The sequence below is a fragment of the Paramisgurnus dabryanus genome, chromosome 13 (assembly GCF_030506205.2).
Source record: "Paramisgurnus dabryanus chromosome 13, PD_genome_1.1, whole genome shotgun sequence".
In the NCBI taxonomy this organism is placed as follows: Eukaryota; Metazoa; Chordata; class Actinopteri; order Cypriniformes; family Cobitidae; genus Paramisgurnus; species Paramisgurnus dabryanus.
In genome coordinates this window covers 5,580,228-5,602,226 of record NC_133349.1, presented here as the reverse complement: position 1 = coordinate 5,602,226, position 21,999 = coordinate 5,580,228, and the positions used below count along the sequence as shown (strand labels likewise).

The following is a 21,999-nucleotide window of genomic DNA, read 5'->3' as shown; positions in this document are numbered from 1 at the left end:
GTACCGATTTGTTGTTTTCATGATCAGCTGATACCAATGCCCGACACTGATTCTTCAAGTTGATATGTGCGCTCTTTGATGACTGTAACTTAATTTTTTTTTACATAAAGTAAAAGTTAGGTAGCCTATATTATTGTTTTAATAGAGAATCAAATAAGCAAGCACAACAAATATTCCTTCTACGAAGGAATCCTCATAGAAAATACAAAGGCAGAGAGAGAAATCCAAATTTGCAGGTCGCACATAAGCAACCGGTTGTAAAGATGCTCGCACTGCATAAAATGGTCACCAATTGCGGCCGCATTCAGGAGCCCTGTAATGACAAAAGTAAACAGATAGACTGGTTCATAAGAGCGACAAATCTAGCGAGTACCGATCGAGCCAATTAATGCGATGATCGATCGACCGATACCGATCTGCGGGAGGCTGATCGGTCTCCTCATAATCTTTAAAGTCGCCATGAAACGGAAGTATCGATTGCCTAATTTTCCCCATAATGACGTATATCCGAGTGAAACCAGCTTCTGAAATGAAATGAAATAAGGCTGGGCTGGATTTGAATTTGTCCATTGAGATCTAATTGGATCATTTGAAGTTGGGTTGTGTTGCTAATTGCTAATCGCAGTGATCTTCTCCCGGACCCGCCCACCTGCCATACCATATGACCGGAAGTTTTTCATTTTATTTTTATGGCGACTTAAATTAAAAAGTGAACTTTCCTCTCGTCAAAGCGACCTCTCTACACTTCCTGTCACACGGAATGGTGAGAGGGGGGCTCTCGGAGACTTGTTTCTTCCCGGGAAAAGATTGCAGCGATAAGCAAATTGGCCCAAATTTCAACAATTCAGTCAGTTCTCAATAGATGAAATCCTACGTTTTTTTCTAATTTCAGAAGCCGTTTCTCTTGGATATACTTCACAATCATGGGGCAACCTTCCAATCTCTCTGATAAAGTGAATACGGAAGGGATACGGAATTCCCATAGACCCCCACTTTACAGTAAAAAATAATGTTTACATCCTGGTACAAATTTTTTTTGTCTGTATAGCTAATTTTGCCCTTCATGACAACTGTGAGGGGGGTGAATTTTTTTGTAAATCATCCGTTTAATCCTTAAAGTTCTGCATAATTAAGGGCGTGGCCACTTGAGTCACGGTTGAGCAGCCACTGCTGTCACTAGAATCGAGCTAGGTGGGCGTGGTTTCAGCAACCAGTCACCTCAGCTTTATCCACGTATATCCATGAGTAAAGCGCGGTGACGCGCGGCCAAGATGCCGACAGCAGGCAACGCCTACTTTAAGCTTCAAAAACGATCTTCAGAAACCTATGGGTGACGTCACCGACACTACGTCCATCTTTTTTACAGTCTATGGCCACAATGCGGAAAAGAAGACGATCGCTACTTCTGTTTCATGATGACTTTAAAGCTCCAGTCTATAACTTTTGTCTCTCTATCGCCATCTCTGTTTAAAACATAATACTGCAGGTTACTTACATCGTCAGATGATGTTTTTCACAAATTCATACCTGACAGCTCAAATTATATATTGTTATACTAAACGTTGTGAATTGGTTAAGGTAAGGAAATGGTTTTCAACACTGATTTTTTACATGCTTGATCAATAATAAATGTATTTAATATAACAGTTGCAGATTGCATCTTCAAACTGCCCCGAATTTTTTTGAAAAATTGTAAAAGTTTTGACAGACACACTCCACATTTTCCATTTTTTGTTTGTATCTGCGGTATTCGTCGTGCTTTCTCTGTATCACCTCATCGTGACTAGGTCGGAATAGGTCGATTTACCTCCCTAATGATGTCAGTAAGATACCAATATTCAGAATAGGGAATATTTGCAGCTTTGTGTCAATAAGTGCGCCTTTCGGACTAAAGTTGTAGAAAGTTCAACTTAAAGTAAGTATGTCATAGGGCACTGAACTCTTTCATTTCAAAAGATCAAGGACAGTTTAATTCCTTATGATTTTACCCTTTTTACTTTATTATGCCCAGCCATGACTAAAGATTCAAGCACTCAGTACTTCTATTCCTGGTCTGTGTCTATTTAAAACGCCAGTGACTTCTAGCCTTTATAGCATTGGCTCTTAATTAAATAAGGTTAAGAGACTGTCAGCTCCACGCAACATCATACTGAAATGGGCTTTCAATCGCTCCAATAAATTAACAAAAAAAATCACATTGACCCTTTCTGAAAGTCTGGCCCCTTCATTCCTCTTAGATGGAAAATCAGGAACGATCCGTCTCTGTCCCCTACAATTAGACTCATGATAATTAGCAGTGTCCATCATTGCTCGGGAAGGATTAGGGTAACAAGGTTAAACAACGTCGGCCCAAGGCGAAGATGAGTTGTAATTGAATTAAAATCGAATGGGCGGGAAAGTGATCTACCTCTCTCTTGAAAGAAGAGAGGCTCTTCTCTACAGTAGTGGAGTTGTGGTCACCCCAGGATCCACTTTTTGGTGCCTAATCTGGATCGTTCTGGTACCTAAAAATCTATTGATCTTTTCGTTCATAAGTGCTTAAGAGCACAGACGCTTTCGAGGCAAAATGGATGTTTGCATCATGATGAGGGTTGGAACGGTCTGTTTGCTGTACGTTAATGGTCATCACTGATGAAACTATTGTGAAACATTTCATCAGAATGTCAAAATTACTTTAGTGTTAGCAATCGCTGTTAAACATTAGAGGAATTGTTCACCCAAAACACCATTTGCTTGACCTCACGTGATAACCTCTATGATTTCTGTTGTGTTTCTAACTAATCTAAAAGTGAAAAATAGACAATCGAATTGCTTAATTCATTATAATTTATATAATTTACGATTTGGCAGATGCTTTCATCCAAAGTGACTTATGCTGCGTGCACACTGCTAGCGACTAGCAATGTCAGAGCGACGCAATCTCATTTATTTTAATGGAAGCTTGGGCAACATGAGCGACAGTGACTGTTAACGACAGGAAGCGGGCAAATTTGAGAACAGTTCAATTTTATGCAAACCATGAGTGACTTTCAGGTAGGGTGGCCATATGTGCCATTTTAGCTGGACGCGTTCTGGACAAGATTTCGGGTGCATCCTCCGGAAATCGCATTGGTCGACCGCATGCGTCATCCAGGTTTAATATTTCAGGTTCTATTTCAAAAAAGCAACCATTACATTTCAAGGTAAGAATAAAACTATGATGATTGTATGTCTTAAGAGCGGTCGACCAATGCGACTTCCGGAGAACACACCCGAAATCCTGACAAGGTCCAACAAAATGGCATGGCCACCCAACTGTCAATGAGAGTGAAGCTGTGAAGTTCACGTCTCTCGTCATTTACTGAGAGGACGCTTACTCATTTGATTGTAATTGTAACCATAACATAATATATATGTAGACACCTTATAGACTGACGCTGCTTATAGACCCTTTTACAGCTCACGTGATCAAATAGCCTGCGCGCGCATTTTGGCAACAGAAGTGGTGTTATTCCCCATTGGTTCTAACGTGGTAGCAACTCAGAAAGTTTATTAAAACGGTTTCTCAACATCAAAATGTCCCGTTGTTGCGTTTGGTTGCACTAATATAATATACTAATATACGTATATATGTATCTGGCAACTTTATTTTTGGCCATCTGCTAACGTCTTTTATCCACTCCACTATAGTACACGGATCTGGTAGCTGTATTGAAAATGTTGATAAAGTCAATTTTTTAAAATAACTTACTGTTTGTGTTGCTTCACTGTTGATTCTTACGATACTTCCGTTGCCTAAATGCACGCGCATACGCTGCCACATCATCATTGTGTACAAACAGTAAAAGGGTCTATTGGAGCTGACGTATCAGCGTGGCCGCCATCATGGATGGGTCCCCAATGCGCTCACCGCATTTATTTCTACTGAGGAAGGTGTATCCCCAACTACAATAATCATAACACCCCAAACTATTACCGGATTTTCACACGTAAGTAATGTTGGCTACGATGACATAATATTATAAATGGTAAATAAAAAAATAAAAAATAAACAATCTTACTTGTAAAAAGGTGCTTTACTGTGCCGGTTATTGAAACTGTAAGCTGCACAAAACACAGGCATAGTTGCTTTTTCTCTGTTGATTTTGATTGATTCTGGTGCTAGCGTAGAGTGAGGAGACCCATCCAATATGGCGGCGACGCTGGATACGTTCCAGCACATCATGAGGTGTCTATGTATATAATGTCTAGGGTTGTAACTAGGACAACCAGAATTAAGAACACCTCTTAACAACCTAATTCTAAGAGACGAGCGACTTACAGTGATGAAGATGTTGAAGGTGTGCATGTAAAGTTATGGTGCATTACAAGGTATACATTTTTTATCACGTGTGTTCCCTGGGTAGAACCTATGATGACCTCCCCAACACTAAGCTATACAGGAACACTGCAATTTTCATCGCAAAATTGATTGAATTCTGAATAACATTTGCTTAGTATCAGACTTCAACTTGATAAAAATAATTTTGGTGCTGTACCTCACTGTTGGATAACTGATACCACGGTTGTTTGCCATAAGTGAAGATCTCCCAAAGCACCACTCCAAAGCTCCAGATGTCACTCTCGGTGGTGAACTTCCTGTACATTATGCTTTCTGGTGGCATCCAACGAATAGGCAGCATTGTCCTTCCACCAACCTGATGGTAAATAAACCAAATATAAAAATCACACTCAAATATCTCCATACTGTTATATCAAAAACTTACCTTAAGTCTCTCCAAAGAAAGAAAATGTCAAATCTGATATCAGTAGTTTCTCTTAAATATCAATATGTTTAAAGGGATAGTTCACCCAAAATTCTGTCATCATTTACTCACCCTCATGTTGTTACAAACATGTATTTATTTCATTGTTTTGATGAACACAAAGAATGATATTTTGAGGAAGGTTTGTAACCAAACCGACCATGAGCCCAGTTCACTTCTATTGTATTCTTTATTCTACTATGGAAGTGAATGGGGCTCATGATCAGTTTGGTTACAAACATTCCTTAAAATATCTTCCTTTGTGTTCCTCGCGAAAAATAATTTATACAGGTTTGTAACAACATGAGAGTAAGAAAATGATGACAGAATTTCATTTTTGGATGAACTATCCCTTTAAAGTCTCTGTGAAATAAAAATGCAAGATTTTTGGAGTATTTTAGCCCAAGTGTGCTTCAAAACAGACTGACAAAATACATTTTAAGAAAAAATGTGACCATGGACCACAAAACCAGTCATAAGGGTCAATTTTTTTTTATTAAGATATAAACATCATCTGAAAGTTGAATAATTAAGCTTTTCATTGATATATGGTTTGTTAGGATAAAATCAAAATAAAATATTCTATAAAATTTTTCCAAATGAAGCCCTTAGCAACTCGTATTACAAATGATAAATATTTTTTATATATATTTATGATAGGAAATTTACAAAATGTCTTCATGGAGCATGATCTTTACTTGATATCCTAATAATTTCTGGCATAAAAAATCTTTAATTTTGACCCATACAATGTATTGATGGCTGTTGCTAAAATATACTTATGACAAACTTTTGAATCAGTCATAAGTAGCACGTGACCCCCAAAAATCTTATGACATCATTCTCATCTAATTTCTGTCCAATCAAATGCTCTCTAGAATCTAAAGCATCCCGCCCCCTGCATCCCTCCTGAAATCAGACATTTGTTGGTATATTTACTAGTTCCTATAATATATAATGAAAGGCACATAGTGCACTATATAGGGCATATAGAATGATTCAGATAGTTTCCATTTTTATACAACTGTGGCTCTCATAGCTATCAAATGGGGCATTGCCATAAGCAAAACACTAATGGTTATTTTTTTAAAAGAGGGCTACTAGATATTTACCGCACTGACTTCCTGTTTCAGCTGAAATTACATCAACACATTAAACAACGCTGCACATTCAAAGGCACTTCATTGGGACTTTAAGTTTATCAGACTTGAGACTTTGCTTTTTAAGACCCCATTAATATCACATGTATCTCATGAGGGCGGATTCCCAGACAGGGATTATACTAGTCCTAGACTCAAATAAATCTAAGAGCTGTCCAAACTGAAAACGACTTGGACTGATATTTCTTAAAATACATCAGTGCCCTTTGTTTTGTCTCAAAATGCACGTCAGTAATGTTTAGTGAGGCATGTGTGTTAAAACTAGTTATATTCCTTATTAAACTAAGGCCTAGTCCCTGCTTAAATTAATCTCTGTCCGGAGAACCACCCCTTAGAGTTTCAGAAGGATTCTTAGTGTATCAAACTGATCTAAGATTTACCAAACCTTTGATTTGAGATTTTAGTTGACATGTTCGTCAACAGTTATCCTATGTTTCTCTCATTATTTTATTCCTTATATAATACATTTTAGAAGAATCATCTGAGACGAAGCTAACACAGAATATATATTAAAATAATCCTTTCCTACCCTGTAGTAGTCAGTGCTGTAAATGTCTCTCGACATCCCAAAGTCCCCAATCTTCACCACCAGCCCTTCTCCAACTAAACAGTTTCGGGTGGCCAAGTCTCTATGTACAAAGTGCAGAGAAGCTAGATACACCATGCCTGAAGCAATCTGAGCAGCGATTTGAAGCATCTGAGGAAGGGTCAGCTGTCCCAATGGAGGAAATGTTACTTCATCCAAGATCCGAGCATCTGGACCGTGGGCTCTGTACAGTAAAACACACATATAACAGTTATTGAAAGACCTGAGAAAAGAAATTATGGATATGTTTCGAATGCCATACAATCTTACTCCTCTTACTACATGTGAATACCCCAATGACATGTGCCAAAATGTGCAGTATACATACATAGCACGCTGTGACATAATGTATCCAACAATACAATTCGTTCAATTTAACCTTTCATTTCAAAAGTAAGGAATGAAACATAAACATTATGAACCATAAATTAATGGGACTTCCATAACATCAAATTACTGCAGACTCCATGACACTACATGTATAGTACCGCACAATACGCAGATAATAAAAACCCAGCTGGGTGATTCTCGTGAAATTAGACTTATGAAGTGTCATGAAACATTTTGATAAAAAAGTAAATGCAAAGTAAGAGTATTAAAATAAGAAACATACAGTTACAAACATCTCTTCATTTGCACATGAATTCAAATGACACATACAAACCAATTTTTTTTCCACATTAAAGGGGAAAATTTTCATTACCGCAACGTGTCCCTGACTGAATTTGGGTTCTTTGACATGGAAATATTTATAATAAAAAAAATCTAGAAAATATTTTAAGCTTCTGTGCATGTTATACTATAAACATTTACAGTAAAGAAACATGTGGTGTTTGGTGATCATTGGTAAATGTAGAGACAATAATAAGGAATATAAATGTGTCCAAGACCAATTTTCTCATCCTCCGCAACAATTTTCAATCATTGTTAAAGCCCCCAAGGAACTAAAATTTAAAAAAAAAATTGTTGGAAGGGACAAAATTGACTGTGACACTCAAGATGGCTAACAGGTAAGCAGTTTTAACTTTTTCCCTTCAGATAAAAGTTGAAATTTTGTTTGTCATAGTACCTAGACAACTTTGTAAATGCATACATACATTTAATGTAATATCATGTTGCGGTAATGATAATTTTTGATAATGATAATCTAAAAAATTATAATTCTATAGGAAATATGTTTTAAATCCTAAAAATGTATCTCAAATGTGCAAAAAATTGGCTTCAAGAGCTTTTAAAAAAATCTTATGCTGGACACCTTCTAAATCTGGATTTCGTGAGAATAACCCTGCTAAATCTGTTTTCTACATACAGTAAACTCCTCCTACAATGTAAAGAACAAAAATAACCTTGGTATCTTTAATATTGACTGAGTAAGGACATTTCAAAGATTGAAATCACTTGAGTTAAATCAAACTTTGATGCTCCTAATCTCATCATTAGATTATAAGACTTTCACAGACATGTGCCTTCTGCTGAACCATCCATCTGCAACAATCTCAAGCCTCCTACCTCTTTCCTGGGTCACCCTAGTCTTGCATGTCTATCAAGCATCAATGAGCAACCCACTGTCTCAATTCATCCTAATATATATGTCTAAACCCTCTGCCACTGGCTCGCCTCCTATCTGGTTTAGTATGTGGTCCCTATTAGTTTAGAAGGCAGGTGGCAGGATGGGGCAGCTGCATCTGAGACTGGAGCCACATCCATACAGTGTCTTGTGAAAATGTGATTTTCATCTCCCCCTCAAACATTCACATGTTCCCATTCCCAATCTGGCCCCAGCAGCCACCTGGCAAGCAGACTGGATCTTTACGCACTGAAATTCAGCTGTGCCGGACATATGGTCCACCATCTTAAACTTTAGTGAACTTTACATCTTCATTAAGACTTGAAGATCACAAACCAAATCTGCTGTTTCTTACTGTTGATGTTTTTCAAAGAGCTTCAGCTGTCAGAAGATATAAATGAGATTTTAGCTCAAAATATCAATTTAGATTTTCATGAAATGTTCCCTTTAAAAAGTGAATTGTGTAGTTTTACTGATGATAAAATACTTTCTTAGAGTTGACTTTAATGTACATTAGAGTTTGTTTACTCTAGAGCATGCATGTACATTCATTGGTGATTTTTAAGTGTGGCTGAGATCAATTTATGATACAGTCTTGTAATATGACTGATCTGACACATTGTTAATACTTAATATTGACAAAAAGTTGGTAATTTCCAATGTATGCCTATCATCTACACACAAAATAGCTCCTCAGGGTTGCAGCCAAGATGGCCGCCACCGTGGTGCTTTGGCTCTGTTAAAATAGGGTGACCATACGTGCCATTCTTCCCGGACGCGTCCTGGCCAGGATTTCGGTGTGTCTTCCGGAAGTCGTATTTGTTGACTGCATACGCCATTCAGTTAAAACATAAGACATGCAATCGAAGTTTCGACAAATACGACTTTCCGAAGACAAACCCGAAATCCTGGCCAGGACCCGTCTGGGAAGAATGGCAGGTATGGTCACCCTAGTTAAAACATTTCTGTTTGCGAGTCTCCCGACCAGCCTAGCATAGCAACATTGTCTCAACCAGTGACAAGATTTTTTGGTTTTATTGTGCAGTTGGTTTGTTAAAATGCTGTAAAAAATGAATAGAGGTTTAAAACCCTTACTGTAGACATAAAAGCTTTGGTGACACAGGTGTCTCCCTACTATTTTCCTGTATCTTCTTTGCTTTAACTTGTTTGATATTTCTGAGACAGCATGCTTTGAAGCTCTTCACTAAGGACTGTGGTCTGTTTCTGACCGCCACACCACATCACCAGTGCTATCAGTATTTTTTCTTAGGAATAGGCGGTGGTTATTGGACTGACCTTAGGAAGCGATTGAGGTCTCCGTGTCTCATGTACTCAAAAACCATGGCCAGAGGTTCTCCGTCTGTGCACACGCCGTAAAAACGCACAATGTGCTCGTGCTGTAACACAGTGAGGAGCTCGGCCTCACGCTGGAAGTCTTGCCGGGTCGACTCATTGGCCACCTTCAGGGTCTAAATGAACACAGACAATCAGATATGTAAATGCATTGAATGCGCAGTGTCCCCAAAAATATTTGGATACTTAAGTCACACCTAAAAACTTACTAGTTGCATTGCATTAGATCTATTTAGAACTAAATATCAAACCGGGAGACATTTATGTGAAAACTTTGGATGAAGGACATCCAATCCACAGTGGGTTACATTAGACCCTTATCCATAATACATGACTTTCTTCTTTATATGTCATTGTGTTTATGGCAATTTCCCCCAGGAAATATTCTTGTTTAGAAAAAGTAAAAAAAAAACTTTTATTAAAGTGTAAAATAACATAGGCATCAGTACACTTTTTAAGCAAAATATTTCACAAGATGATAGTAAAATTGTAGCACTTTTACATCATAATATTATATACCTTGATGGCAACCAGCATCTTGTCAGTATCAGGGCAGAGATTGGCACATTCGGCCAGGTAGACTTTACCAAACGCTCCTTCACCCAGCTCCCACTTCAAAACAATGTCTTTTCTTTTAATATGCTGGACACCTGCACAATTGACAGATATAGTCACATCTGTTTGTTACCAAATGAAATGTTATGCATTGAATTGCTTGTGTGTTAGTGCAAGGGATTGTGGGGTTGGCTTCTACTTACACATGTCTTTTTCTTTAATGATTCCACAGAAGTACTGCGGGTTCTCCACAAAACTGGACAATCCAGAATCCAGCGTGCTTTCATCTGAAGACGGAGGACTCACCCCGAAATTCATAAAGCGAAGGGACACAGCCAGATCATCCTCAGTGCCCAAAACAGATGAACCTGGAGATAGAAAACAACATTGAATCTGAAATATTGGTTCGCAAACAGCACTGTGGAGACAAGAGACGGAAAAAAGAAAATGAATGGATACAAGTTGTACATGGTAAATATTACACACTCTAAGAAAGCATATGGTTTGTTTCGAATAACCAAAAAAATCTGAAAATGAAAAGAAATAACCTGCGTTCATAGTTGCACAAACAGAAATTAATTTTCATGATGGCGAAAATCCCCCTACGGCATCCGCACTGTTTTCAAGCACTCGAGCCAATAAAAATCGTACAATACTATCTAGTTTCCCATGGGCGACCGTTCTCCCAAATTGGGTTCCTTTTTACGAAGAAGATGCAAGTTGTCGCCAATGTGTTTTGGACTTGCTAAGATGTTGTAAATTTATTTTTGAGCGTATTGATATGCTGTTGCTAGGTTGTTTTTAAGAGGTTGGATGTCACTATGATATTCTGGTCGCTATGGCTTGTGTCAAGTCAATGAGATATTTTCATTCATTTCATTGAACACTATGCAACTTATGCTTACATTCTTAAAACAAGGTTTATTACTTGATACAAGATTAAAAGTTAGGTCTGTGCCTAACAGAAAAAAAAAAAACAAATGCCATTGTCAATGGCGTGACGTTAATTATTTTGTGTCTGTATTCAATTAAATGTAAAAGGGTTAACATTGCTAAATAAATTTGCAGATTACTTGCATACATTCTGTTTTTTGAGGATCAAGTCTAAAATTTTTGGTTTTATTTCATTTTGAAAAAATATTTGGGGGATAATTGCAAAAATGTCAATGTGGTGTAATCGGTCTGTGTCAATTGGTGTAACTAGTATTTTTTTAAATTAAAATATAAATATATTAATAAAAAAATGTGGAATAATCTAGTTTGGTGTAATATGATTTTTTTTTACATACATTTTTACATCATTTGTCAAAGATTATTTAGAAACAGAGCTTTTTTAGCATATGTCAGGACAAATATTACAAAAACGCATTAAAATGTACATTTAGAAATAACTAATAAAATGATATTTTAAAATAATTTGATACATGCCATTAATGGATAAAATGTTTAATATTTCTCATTCTTTGGCGCCACTGCCGGTTACACCATTTGACATTTGTAGGTACATTCAGTCTTAACTTTCATAAAAATGGTGCAAATGTAATTTTTATTGCATAAAATTAACATAAATACACTATGTGCATTGAAATAAATCTGATACGTGCTTTTAAAACAAGTTTTTTAAAAAGATTTTTGAATTTCTCATCTTGCCAAACCGTTTTTGTCACTGAACCATTGTCATGTTTTAAGCATAAAACTCACTAAATTGAGTTTGATGTCTCCGTAAACAATGCTTGTGACATTTTTCTTCTTGAATGTATCTTGTTTTAAGGTTGCATAGATATTTTAAACTGTAAAGCAAACCTTAAAACTTGATGCATTTGAGAATTCATTCATTTTCACAGCACAAGCAACAAGTTCATTGCTTGGGGGTTAAGGGTAGGATGAATTACACGTCTTAGCATGCACCGCTAATAATGCGTAGTTTACAATTAAGCTACTGCGGATTGCATGACATACACACATTATGTCCAAAAAGATCTATCAGAATGTTTACTTATATTCAAAGCAAATCACATCGGATTTAGGGAGCAACATTAAAAGCAAAAGCTTCTCGTTCAAATCACAAAACCCACTCAAGCTGTAACCACAGAGACCCCAGACTGGGCAGAAAAGAGGAACGCGGGGAATAAAGGGTGAGAGGGGAGGGAGGCAATCAGGTCCACTTAAGCACTTTGTGCGCCCGGCGAGTGGACCTGAAAGCATGGCTCCATCACTCTTCTTTAATGGCTCGCTCGCGGCTGGGGCTCTCCGTGCTATTTACTTTGCATGCTGTAATTAAGACCGGCCAGCACTCTGCCGAGCTGTTAGGCTGACACTGTACAAAGTTGCAGTTTAGAAGAGACCCATATTTCGATGCCTTTTTGCACATTGCTTCAAAGCAACACAAAGCCTCCTGCAGCAACAATTATCCAAAATAATAATAATGATGATGATGATGATGATGGAGAAAGCATCTTAGTTTAAGGCTGACATTCTTCTGCTGCAGCTTATGTTACTGTTTGTTCTGCAATGCAATTTAATGCAATAGTTAAAATGTGTTAAAATATTTTTTTAGTGGTATATCTTATCTATGGAGATGTGTTTATGTAAATAAGTCATTTGGTGTAGTTTCTCACCCAGCCCTTTGTTACACCTCCCGATCACAAGAATTCATCATTATTTTACTAGTTGGCTAATTTTTGTAGTGAATCAAACTAAATGAACACTAATTAGAAATGTTAGAAATGAACACTAATGAAACCTCACCCCTAGACCCAATGCAACTGATGCAAAAGGCTTATTGTACTAAATGTAGCCACCACGTAAAATACACTGTCTGAAAAATTCTAGCTGTCACTGGGGCGGTACCTTTTCAAAAAGTACCCTTTTGCACCTAAAGAGTTTGTGTTGGTACCTCAGAGGTACGTAATGGTATCAAATGCAGCCTACACTGCAAAAAATGATAATCAAGAAAAAACATTCTTAGTATTTTTTTCTTAAATGAAGATGCATTTTCTTGATTAGCAAAACGGCCCAAGAAAATAAGTCTAGTTTTTAGACCAAAAATATCAAATTTAAATGATTTTATGCATAAAACAAGCAAAAAAATCTGCCAATAGGGTAATTGGGGTAATTTCTTGCATTTTTCTTGAATTTAGTGTTTAAGAAAAATATGCACGATTTTTTTGCGTACCCCATTGGCAGATTTTTTTTGCTTGTATTATGCACAAAATCACTTAAATTTGATATTTTTGGTCTAAAAATTTAGACCAAAGATTTTCTTGGGTCGTTTTGTTCAGATATTTTTACTGAAAACAAGACAAAAAAACTAAAAAAAATTTTCTTGAAAATATTTTTTTGCAGTGTACATATCTGTACTTAAATGGTGTAGAGCTTGGGACCATTTATTAACCATTTTATTTTCGGAAAGTGTAGTTACAAATTTTTTATATCAGTTTTTTTACATATGGGCCGTCCCTCTGGATGGTAGCCGCCATGTTGAAATTTAACGACCAGACAAATGCTACTCACTCGTCCTCTCCTTCAGTAGCTGTTATTATTTTGATTGCAGAATAAATTAATCAATAACTTGGAATAAAAATATAATCATTTTTATTTGGAAGAAAATTAAGCTTGACTATTGAACTTACGGTGGATGCCAAACTTGGAGTGTTGGCCACATTTATTGATGACAATGGCTGTGATAAGCAGAAATGTGCACGTGAACACTGCGAGACCCACTGCCACGGATACCTGGTAGTAACATACAAAGACCATTAGTAGGGTGATATGATAATAACTAATAGATGGGTTCATATGAGATTTGTCTCTTACCCCAAAAACTCTGTTTTCCAGTTTCTCTGTCACGTCATCTGTGGATTGGTTGGTTGGCACTGCTAAAATCAAAGCATTTGTTTATCACTATTTTTACACTGCACAAAAAATGACTTGCTTTCTAAGTATTCTTGTCTTGTTTTCAGTACAAATGGCTAAAAAAAATTTCTTAATGAGCAATAGGACAGAAGAAAATATGTTTAGTTTTTAGACAAAAAAAAAAAAAACAGAAAAGTGAAGTAAAAAATTTTTGCAAATCTTTAACTTACATTTTTTGGCTTGTTTTAAACACAAATTACACTATTTTGATTTAAAGGGAACATTTTCACAAGACTTTAAAATAAATGTAAAATAAATCTTTGTTGTCCCCAGAGTACACTGCAAAAAATGATTTTCTTGATGAGCAAAACGACCCAAGAAAATAAGTCTAGTTTTTAGACCAAAAATATCAAATTTAAGTGATTTTGTGCGTAAAACAAGCAAAAAAATCTGCCAGCAATTTTTTCTTGAAATTTTCTTGAATTTAGTATTTATAAAAAAATGTTCAAGATTTTTTTGCTCACCCCATTGGCAGATTTTTTTGCTTGTTTTATGCACAAAATCACTTAAATTTGATATTTTTGGTCTAAAAACTAGACTTATTTTCTTGGGTCGTTTTGCTCATCAGGAAAAGCATCTTAATTTGAAACGAAACAAAAATACTAAGAATTTTTTTCTTGAAAATCATTTTTTGCTGTGTGTATGTGAAGTTCTAGCTCAAAATATCATATAGATAATTTATTATAACATGTTAAAATTGCCACTTTAGGTGTGAGCAAAAATGTGGCATTTTGGGTGTGTCCTTTAAATGCAAATGAGCTGATCTCCGCACTAAATCACAGTGCCGTGATTGGATAGTGCAGATTAAGGAGCGGTATTATCCCCTTCTGACATCACAAGGGGAGCCAAATTTCAATGACCTATTTTTTCAAATTGCAGAGAATGGTTTACCAAAAATAAGTTACAGATTTTTTCCTTTTCACATTTTCTAGATTGATAGAGACACTGGGGACTCAATTATAGCACTTAGCAAAAAGTCAGATTTTCATGATATGTCCCATTTAAGAATTTTTAGATATTTGTACTGAAAACAAGACAAAAATACTAAGTAAGAAAAGCATTTGGTCACTTCAGTATTAAGAGTTTATCAAAGGTAGGTTAACTTACTTGGTTTGTCTGTTTGGACTGGCATGTGGAGAGGATAACATTAAGTTAGCTAATGTAATAGAAGACCTGCTTTGCAATTTGTGTTCCGATGATGTGCCCTTACCGAGAATGATGCCTTCTGGATCTGCGGAGCCGAACGGATTTGTCATGAAATCCCCATATACCGTGGCCTCGGCCCGCCCCAATTTGTTCTCCACGATGATGGTGTAATAGCCGTTGTTCAGATGGGTGGGCTTGTTTAGGAAGAGACAGCCGTGCTGCACCGAGCCGTCTGCCGCGTCTCTGATCAGCTCCGTGTAGAAGAACTGAGTCTCAACAAGAGGTTCTCTGTTGACCAGCCATTTGATAGTGGCTGGAGGATTGCTGTCCACTCTGAACGGGACACACCAGTGATGTTGAGGTTCTGGATTACTTAGCGACAAGATCCGTACTGGAACTAAACACAGATGCAATGCTAAGCATTTAACCATGTGGGCAGCTAGTTTATTTACTTTTCATTTTCTTATTACAAGACAGGCATTGCTTTCACTAGTATGAGTTTTGGATGCTGTTATGTTTCTGTGTAAGCCAACTCGGACTGACACAAATATTCAAATATTGGACAAAACTTTTATACTTCAGTAGTTGGCGTTCGTACAGTTTGTTAAAAATAACTTATGCACATCATCATAGCCCTGATGACTGGCACATCTGTCATAATTTTTTCCATGAATCAATGTGCTCCATCTTTACAGTAAACCTGTTGACCTGTTATAAATAATACATTTTGGTCTGTTTAGGGGACCTAACCACAAGAGGCACTTGAGAGCTTAGCAAAGGTGGGATACAGGAAATGGTTCATTTAGTCGGAGGAACATGCTGATGCGCACAGGCCGGCCGCGCTCCATAAGCATTACAGTGCTCTTAACCCGTGACCCTGCCTCCAGAAAGCACTCCGCACACAGACACGCAGTTATTTGTGTCAAACTCTAAAGTTTACCTTTTAAATAAGTCTCTGATGTTAAGTCTTAAATTATAATAGTCAACTTACCGCATACAATAAGCGTGTTGCGGTTACGTTAGGTGAACTACTAGTGGAATCCACTACGGTTAGCAGTAAGTACGCTAAGACCATAATTAAAGCTAGGGAATTATATTATTGATTACAGTCTGGAGGCTTAGAATAGATCGTAATATTTACTTTACACATCTGGCAGATGCTTTTATCCAAATCGACTTATATGTATACATTTTTTATCAGCATGTGTGTATCGAACGCGTGACCTATTGTGCTGCTACCGGAACACAAATACTCCATAGCACCTGCACACTAAGACGTGGGCCGATAACGCGCGCTCCTAATGAGGCAGCAGACGTCGTCTTCGAACCCCTCGCGCACCAGTCGGATGTTTCTGATAGACTGTCGGCTAACACACTCGCTATCTGCCAATCAATCGTCACAATTATATTTCCGGACTTCGGGGGAGAGAAATCCATTAGCAGAGAACAAACAAGATCTGAAGACGGTTATCATGCCATTTTCCTGACAGTCATTATCGCTCCCCTGATGGCGATACATTTGTCTGAAGTCAAGCATTGTTTTTCTTCTTCTCAAGAGAAGGTGATAAATAGTGGTAATTGCTGTGGTGTGGAGTGCGGCCATATGGGAAGACTTCAGATGAAAAACTCGACAGTCTCAACATTGCTACCAATGTTAAGGGTCTTGTGTGTCTGGGTTTAAGAAACTTCACACTTGTTTGTCGTGCTTTCAATGTAGCTTTGTCAGGTAGACTTGTACGTTTCAGGATAACCTTTTTTTTGAGTGGTTATACTGTTAGAAAAAATAGGTACAAAATATGTACCTCAGCTGCAACTGGGGCTGTACCCTTTAATAAGGTCCTAATATGAACCATTTGGTACAGATGTATACATTTGGTACCTTGGAGATATAAATATATATGTACCAATGTGTACCTTTGAGCTACTAATATGGACTCTAATAAGTGTACTTTTTAAAAGGGTACCAGCCAAGTGACGGCAAGCCATTTTAACTTTTCTTGGTGACATTTCTTTAACTCCATTTTAACTTGGTGACATTTCACGAGTGAAAATACAATTACAGATATCAATTACTTAATTGTTGATATCAAGAATTGAATAACTGATATCAAGAATTAACATTGTTACTAGTGGAAATGTAATTGTTGATATCAAGAAATAAATTGCTGATATCAAGAATTAACATTGATACTAGTAGAAATGTAATATCTGATATCAAGAATTAAAGCTTTAACTAGTGAAAATTGAATTGTTGATATCAATAACACAACGAATAAAAGTTAAATTGGCTTGCCATACTAGGGTACATATTTTGACAATTTTTCTGACTATGTAGATATGTTGCTTTCACTCAATTCAGATTCAGAAACAGTCAGAGCAACCTGATCTCACGAATTTCCGTGGCATAGTCACGGAATTTTGTGCTCATTTTTCCGTGGCATTCTCACGGATCTCCGCATTTTTCCATGGCCCTGCTACGGACTGTCTTTTTCCGTGGCATTCTCACAGATTGGTTACTCAACTGTTTTGTCCTATTTTCTTAAAATTTTCGCTTCGGTTTAGGGTTATATTTACATGAAATGACATCCCTACCCAAACCCAACTCTTACCCCAACGCCAGGCGACAATTGTTTAAAGTTTAGAAAATATAAAAGAATAAATCAGAAAAAATAGTATAAACCAATAGTTAAAGTGACATACTAACGCAAACACCAAATCTAACCCTAAACCAAAGCGAAAATGGTTTGAAAATAGGAAAAAGCGGTTGAGTAACTAATCCGTGAGAATGCCACGGAAAAAGACAGTCCGTAGCAGGGCCACGGAAAAATGCGGAGATCCATGGGAATGCCACGGAAAAATGAGCACAAAATTCCGTGACTATCCCACGTAACTTTGTGAGATCATGTTGGTCAGAGAGCTATAGCCGAAGAGTAATGAGAGCATCTGTGAATAATGAGAATACATTTGTTTTTTTGGGGTTTTCTGGAGGGAGAAGCAGTCGCCATAAACTGTTATCGTATGGGATAAACAAATTCTTTAAACATTTTCCTTTAGTGTTCAATGGAAAAACTGAAAGTATATGGTAAAAAAATTTTTTTATAATCGTAATTTTATCTGGCTACACACCCAGGTGAAAAAGGAGTACATTTCCATTAATGTACTTAAAGTGCTTTATTTTTGCAAACTTATTTTGTACTTAATATACAAAAAAAATTCTTTAGTACTTTTTAAGATATTCTTAAGAACATATAAATGTACTTATTTGTGCCATTTTGAGGCAACATGAATATGAACTAAAATGTGCTTTTAAAGGGACACTCCACTTTTTTTGAAAATATGCCTATTTTCCAGCTCCCCTAGAGTTAAACATTTGAGTTTTACTGTTTTGGAGTCCATTCAGCTGATCTCTGGGTCTGGCAGTACCACTTTTAGTATAGCATAGCACAATCCATTGAGTCTGATTAGATCATTAGCATCGTGTTCAAAAATACGTTTAAATAAGAAAAATAAATAAGTTTAGATATTTTTCCTATTTAAAACTTGTTTTGTAGTTACATCATGTTTTAATACAGAAAATAAAAACTTTTCTAGGCCAATATGGCTAGGAACTATACTCTCATTTTGGCGTAATAATCAAGGACTTTTCTACCGTAACATGGCTGCAGCAGGCGTAGTGATATTACGCAGTGCCCGAAAATAGTCCCCCTATTGAAAGTTACCTGCTGCAGCCATGTTACGGCAGCAAGTCCTTGATTATTACGCCAGAATGAGAGTATAGAGTCATATCGGCCTAGAAAATTGCAACTTTTAATTTTCCGTTGGTCTTAGTACACGATGTAACTATAGAAGAGTTAAGTTTTAAACAGAAAAATATCGAAACTCTTTGGGTTTTTTTGCGCAATGCTAATGGTCTAATCAGATTCAATGGATTATGCTAAGCTATGCTAAAAGTGGTACTGCCAGACCCAGAGATCAGCTGAATGGATTCCAAAACGGTAAAAATCAAATATTTGACTCTAGGGGAGCTGGAAAATGAGCATATTTTCAAAAAAAGTGGAGTGTCTCTTTAACATACTATCTCTGTATTAAAAAAAATTTTTGTTACCACTTGTAGTAAATTTGTACCTATTTTTGTATGAAAGATGGGTTCAAATTTACGACAAGTGGTTCCTATACACATTTAAAAAAAATTTTGATTACATTTTGGTTTATATTCATAATGTCTCAAAATAGCACAAATAAGTACACTTAGATGTTCTTAAGATTATTTTTAAAAGTACTAAAGAAAAATTTTTGGTATATAAAGTACAAAATTAGTGTGTGAAAATAGAGCAATTTAGGTATTGTACATTATGGAATTGTCCTTTATTTTCACCTGGGCAAGTAAGCTAAGATTGATAAAGCAGACATGTGAGTGTATGGACGTACATTGAATGTCCAGTTGGACTGTAGCTTTTTCCAGACCAGCTCGATTCTCCGCTTCACAGGTGAGGTTGTGCAGGTTATCTTTAGAAGATACGTTCCACATATGGAGCACCAGCTCCAGGGTTGAACCCGAGATTCCTCGCTGTGGATAAAGATGAAAACAATTAACTGATTGAAATAAATCATACATTGTACTATTTAGATGTTAGTTATACACACACAAAAATGCTGGGTTATTTTTTTCAAAGAGACAAACCTAGAAAATGTTTATATTTGACCCATGGGTTAAAGGTGCACTGTGTAACTTTTGGGAAGATCTCTTGATAACTGTTTTCAGTGGTGTATAAAGAATTTACATAATAAAATATTATCTAAGTACATTGCGGGTCCCCTTATATGAAAGTCGCAATTTTGTACTGCAACGTTTCTACAGTAGCCCTTAAAGGACAATCTGCTCTACATAGCATGTTTCATCCATAGATAGGTATAAAGGCTAGATGTCTTGCCCTTGCTGCTGGCCAATTGAGTGGAATGTCCGCATTTTGGCGGCCATCTTACCACAGGGCGCTCGCTCACTCGTAGCATTACGTTTTATTGATGCAGGTACTTTTAAATTATCATAACTTGCTTAATTTTTTACCGATTTTCAAACGGTTTGGTTTGTTATAAACGTCAAAGGTGTACCTATGACATTATACTAAAAATAAATAAAAAATTAATGAAACATGTTAAAGCATCCAGAATTATAGCCACGTTAATAATGTTTGTAAAAAAACAAACCGTTTGAAAATCGGTAGAAAATTTAGCAAGTTATGATAATTTAAATGTACCTGCACTATTAAACTCAATGCTACGAGTAAGCGAGCTACCTGTGGTAACATGGCCGTCAGGTGATGCCGTTAGAGACTCCGCCGTAAGACCATCATTTCATCATTGTGTTGTTTCAGACGATGACATGTTTGTCCTGTGGCAGCTACCGTAGCTTCTCTATGCGTTTCGAAAGGGAGGGGTGAGCTGTGGACTGAGCTGTTGGTTGCAATTTGCAATTTTATTGATAAATGCCACTAAATTCTACACGCGGCACCTTTAAAACAACTCAGCATTTTGGGTGGAAACAACCCAGCATAGGGTAAATTACATCTTAGCGGGTTGGGTTTAGCCCTTTTTGACCCTTTTAGAGCGTATGGTTTGGCCCATTAAGTTGAGAGTTGTGGCTGTTTGATACGAATTTCAAAATTAACAAAGGTTGAATCATTTTGTGTCAAACGTTACATTCTGTACAACTTCATGAAACACAGTTCCTGTATAAAACCAGTATGACGTACCTGTAAGGTCCAGTTAGACAGTAACTGCTCTGTTCTCCAGCTGATAGCCGGTGTGGGGACTCCAGTTGCCTGGCATGTGAATGTCAGATTTTTACCTTCTTGAGTGGTCGCTGTAGAGTTGTGAATTGTGACTTCAGGAACACCTGCCAACAACAAGAAACTGAAGTCTACAAGCTTGGTTGTGCATCGCTTGCATTGGAGTGTTATAGGACATTTTTAATATATTTAGTATCTCACTTTAAGCAATTGTGTGAGCGTTTGTAATTACATGCATTACATTAATAAAAAAAACTATAACATAAATCGTAACAATTTTATGATAACAGGAATGTTTACCCCACAAATGACACCAAACAGAATTGCAGTCAGTTTTTTGTGGTTACACAGAAATTATGTTTCTCTTGAAATGGGTTTTATTTCAGATAGGTCCACTTACTGCAGTTATCCATTTCAAATAAATCCAGTGGAATGATGTTGCCATTGTAATCGCAGTTTTGTTGCGAGTCAATGTCGCCCTGTCGTGTTCTGTGCCATTGCTGAAGCCAGTAAATATCACATGAACAGGTCAGAGGATTATCCCTCAGGATTCTGCACAGACAAAAAGGCGACATTTCATGCTCATTTCTTGTTTCCAACAAAGCAAGCAGATCTCGTTTTTGCACTGTGAATCTATCATTTACATTCCTCATGCAGAAATAAATTGTTCACATTTTCAGCTCCAAATCACCAAAACAGAGTAGAATGAAATATGGGAATCTCATACTCACAGACTCAACAGAGGTACAGAATAAAAAACCCTCCAACTGATGTGCATCAGTAAATTGGAGGCCAGATTTCTGTAAAAGAAGGAATGCGTAATCATTCAGGAGAGATGAAGAATTGGAGATATCTTTCTATTCACTTTGGCCTTGTAAAAATGCATTGACAGATGGTCACTTTCATTTGAAGAAATAATATTAAATGTTATAATTCTGTTATAATTTTAAATATTGATTGGCTGCTTGGTGTTATTGTAACAAAACAACTACCCAATATTAATGTGGCATAGGTATTAATAGTGGATAGGTGGAGGAATATTACTGTAGGTGGGAAGGATCGGTGGATGGATGGATGGTACTGTAGGTAGGTAGGTAGGATGGATGGATGGATGGATAGATGGACGGACAGACCAACAGACAGATGT

General features: G+C 36.9%; 1 protein-coding gene across 5 annotated transcripts in view; it reads right to left on the bottom strand.

Annotated features, from left to right (window-relative positions):
• ntrk1 (neurotrophic tyrosine kinase, receptor, type 1) overlaps positions 1-21,999 on the bottom strand; it is a 43,333-nt gene that overhangs the window by 2,361 nt on the left and 18,973 nt on the right. For 2 of the 5 annotated variants that reach the window (XM_065298818.2, XM_065298823.2), the window contains 13 exons: positions 21,584-21,652; positions 21,253-21,404; positions 20,817-20,959; positions 19,495-19,633; positions 15,131-15,463; positions 15,028-15,045; positions 13,822-13,883; positions 13,638-13,740; positions 10,209-10,373; positions 9,970-10,100; positions 9,394-9,566; positions 6,474-6,714; positions 4,518-4,676 (listed from right to left, as the gene is read on the bottom strand). In XM_065298818.2, the coding sequence (XP_065154890.1) occupies positions 4,518-4,676; positions 6,474-6,714; positions 9,394-9,566; positions 9,970-10,100; positions 10,209-10,373; positions 13,638-13,740; positions 13,822-13,883; positions 15,028-15,045; positions 15,131-15,463; positions 19,495-19,633; positions 20,817-20,959; positions 21,253-21,404; positions 21,584-21,652 (1,888 nt within the window). The remainder of the gene's footprint in view (positions 1-4,517; positions 4,677-6,473; positions 6,715-9,393; positions 9,567-9,969; positions 10,101-10,208; positions 10,374-13,637; positions 13,741-13,821; positions 13,884-15,027; positions 15,046-15,130; positions 15,464-19,494; positions 19,634-20,816; positions 20,960-21,252; positions 21,405-21,583; positions 21,653-21,999) is intronic. The other 3 variants (XM_065298819.2, XM_065298820.2, XM_065298822.2) reach the window with 3 other exon arrangements.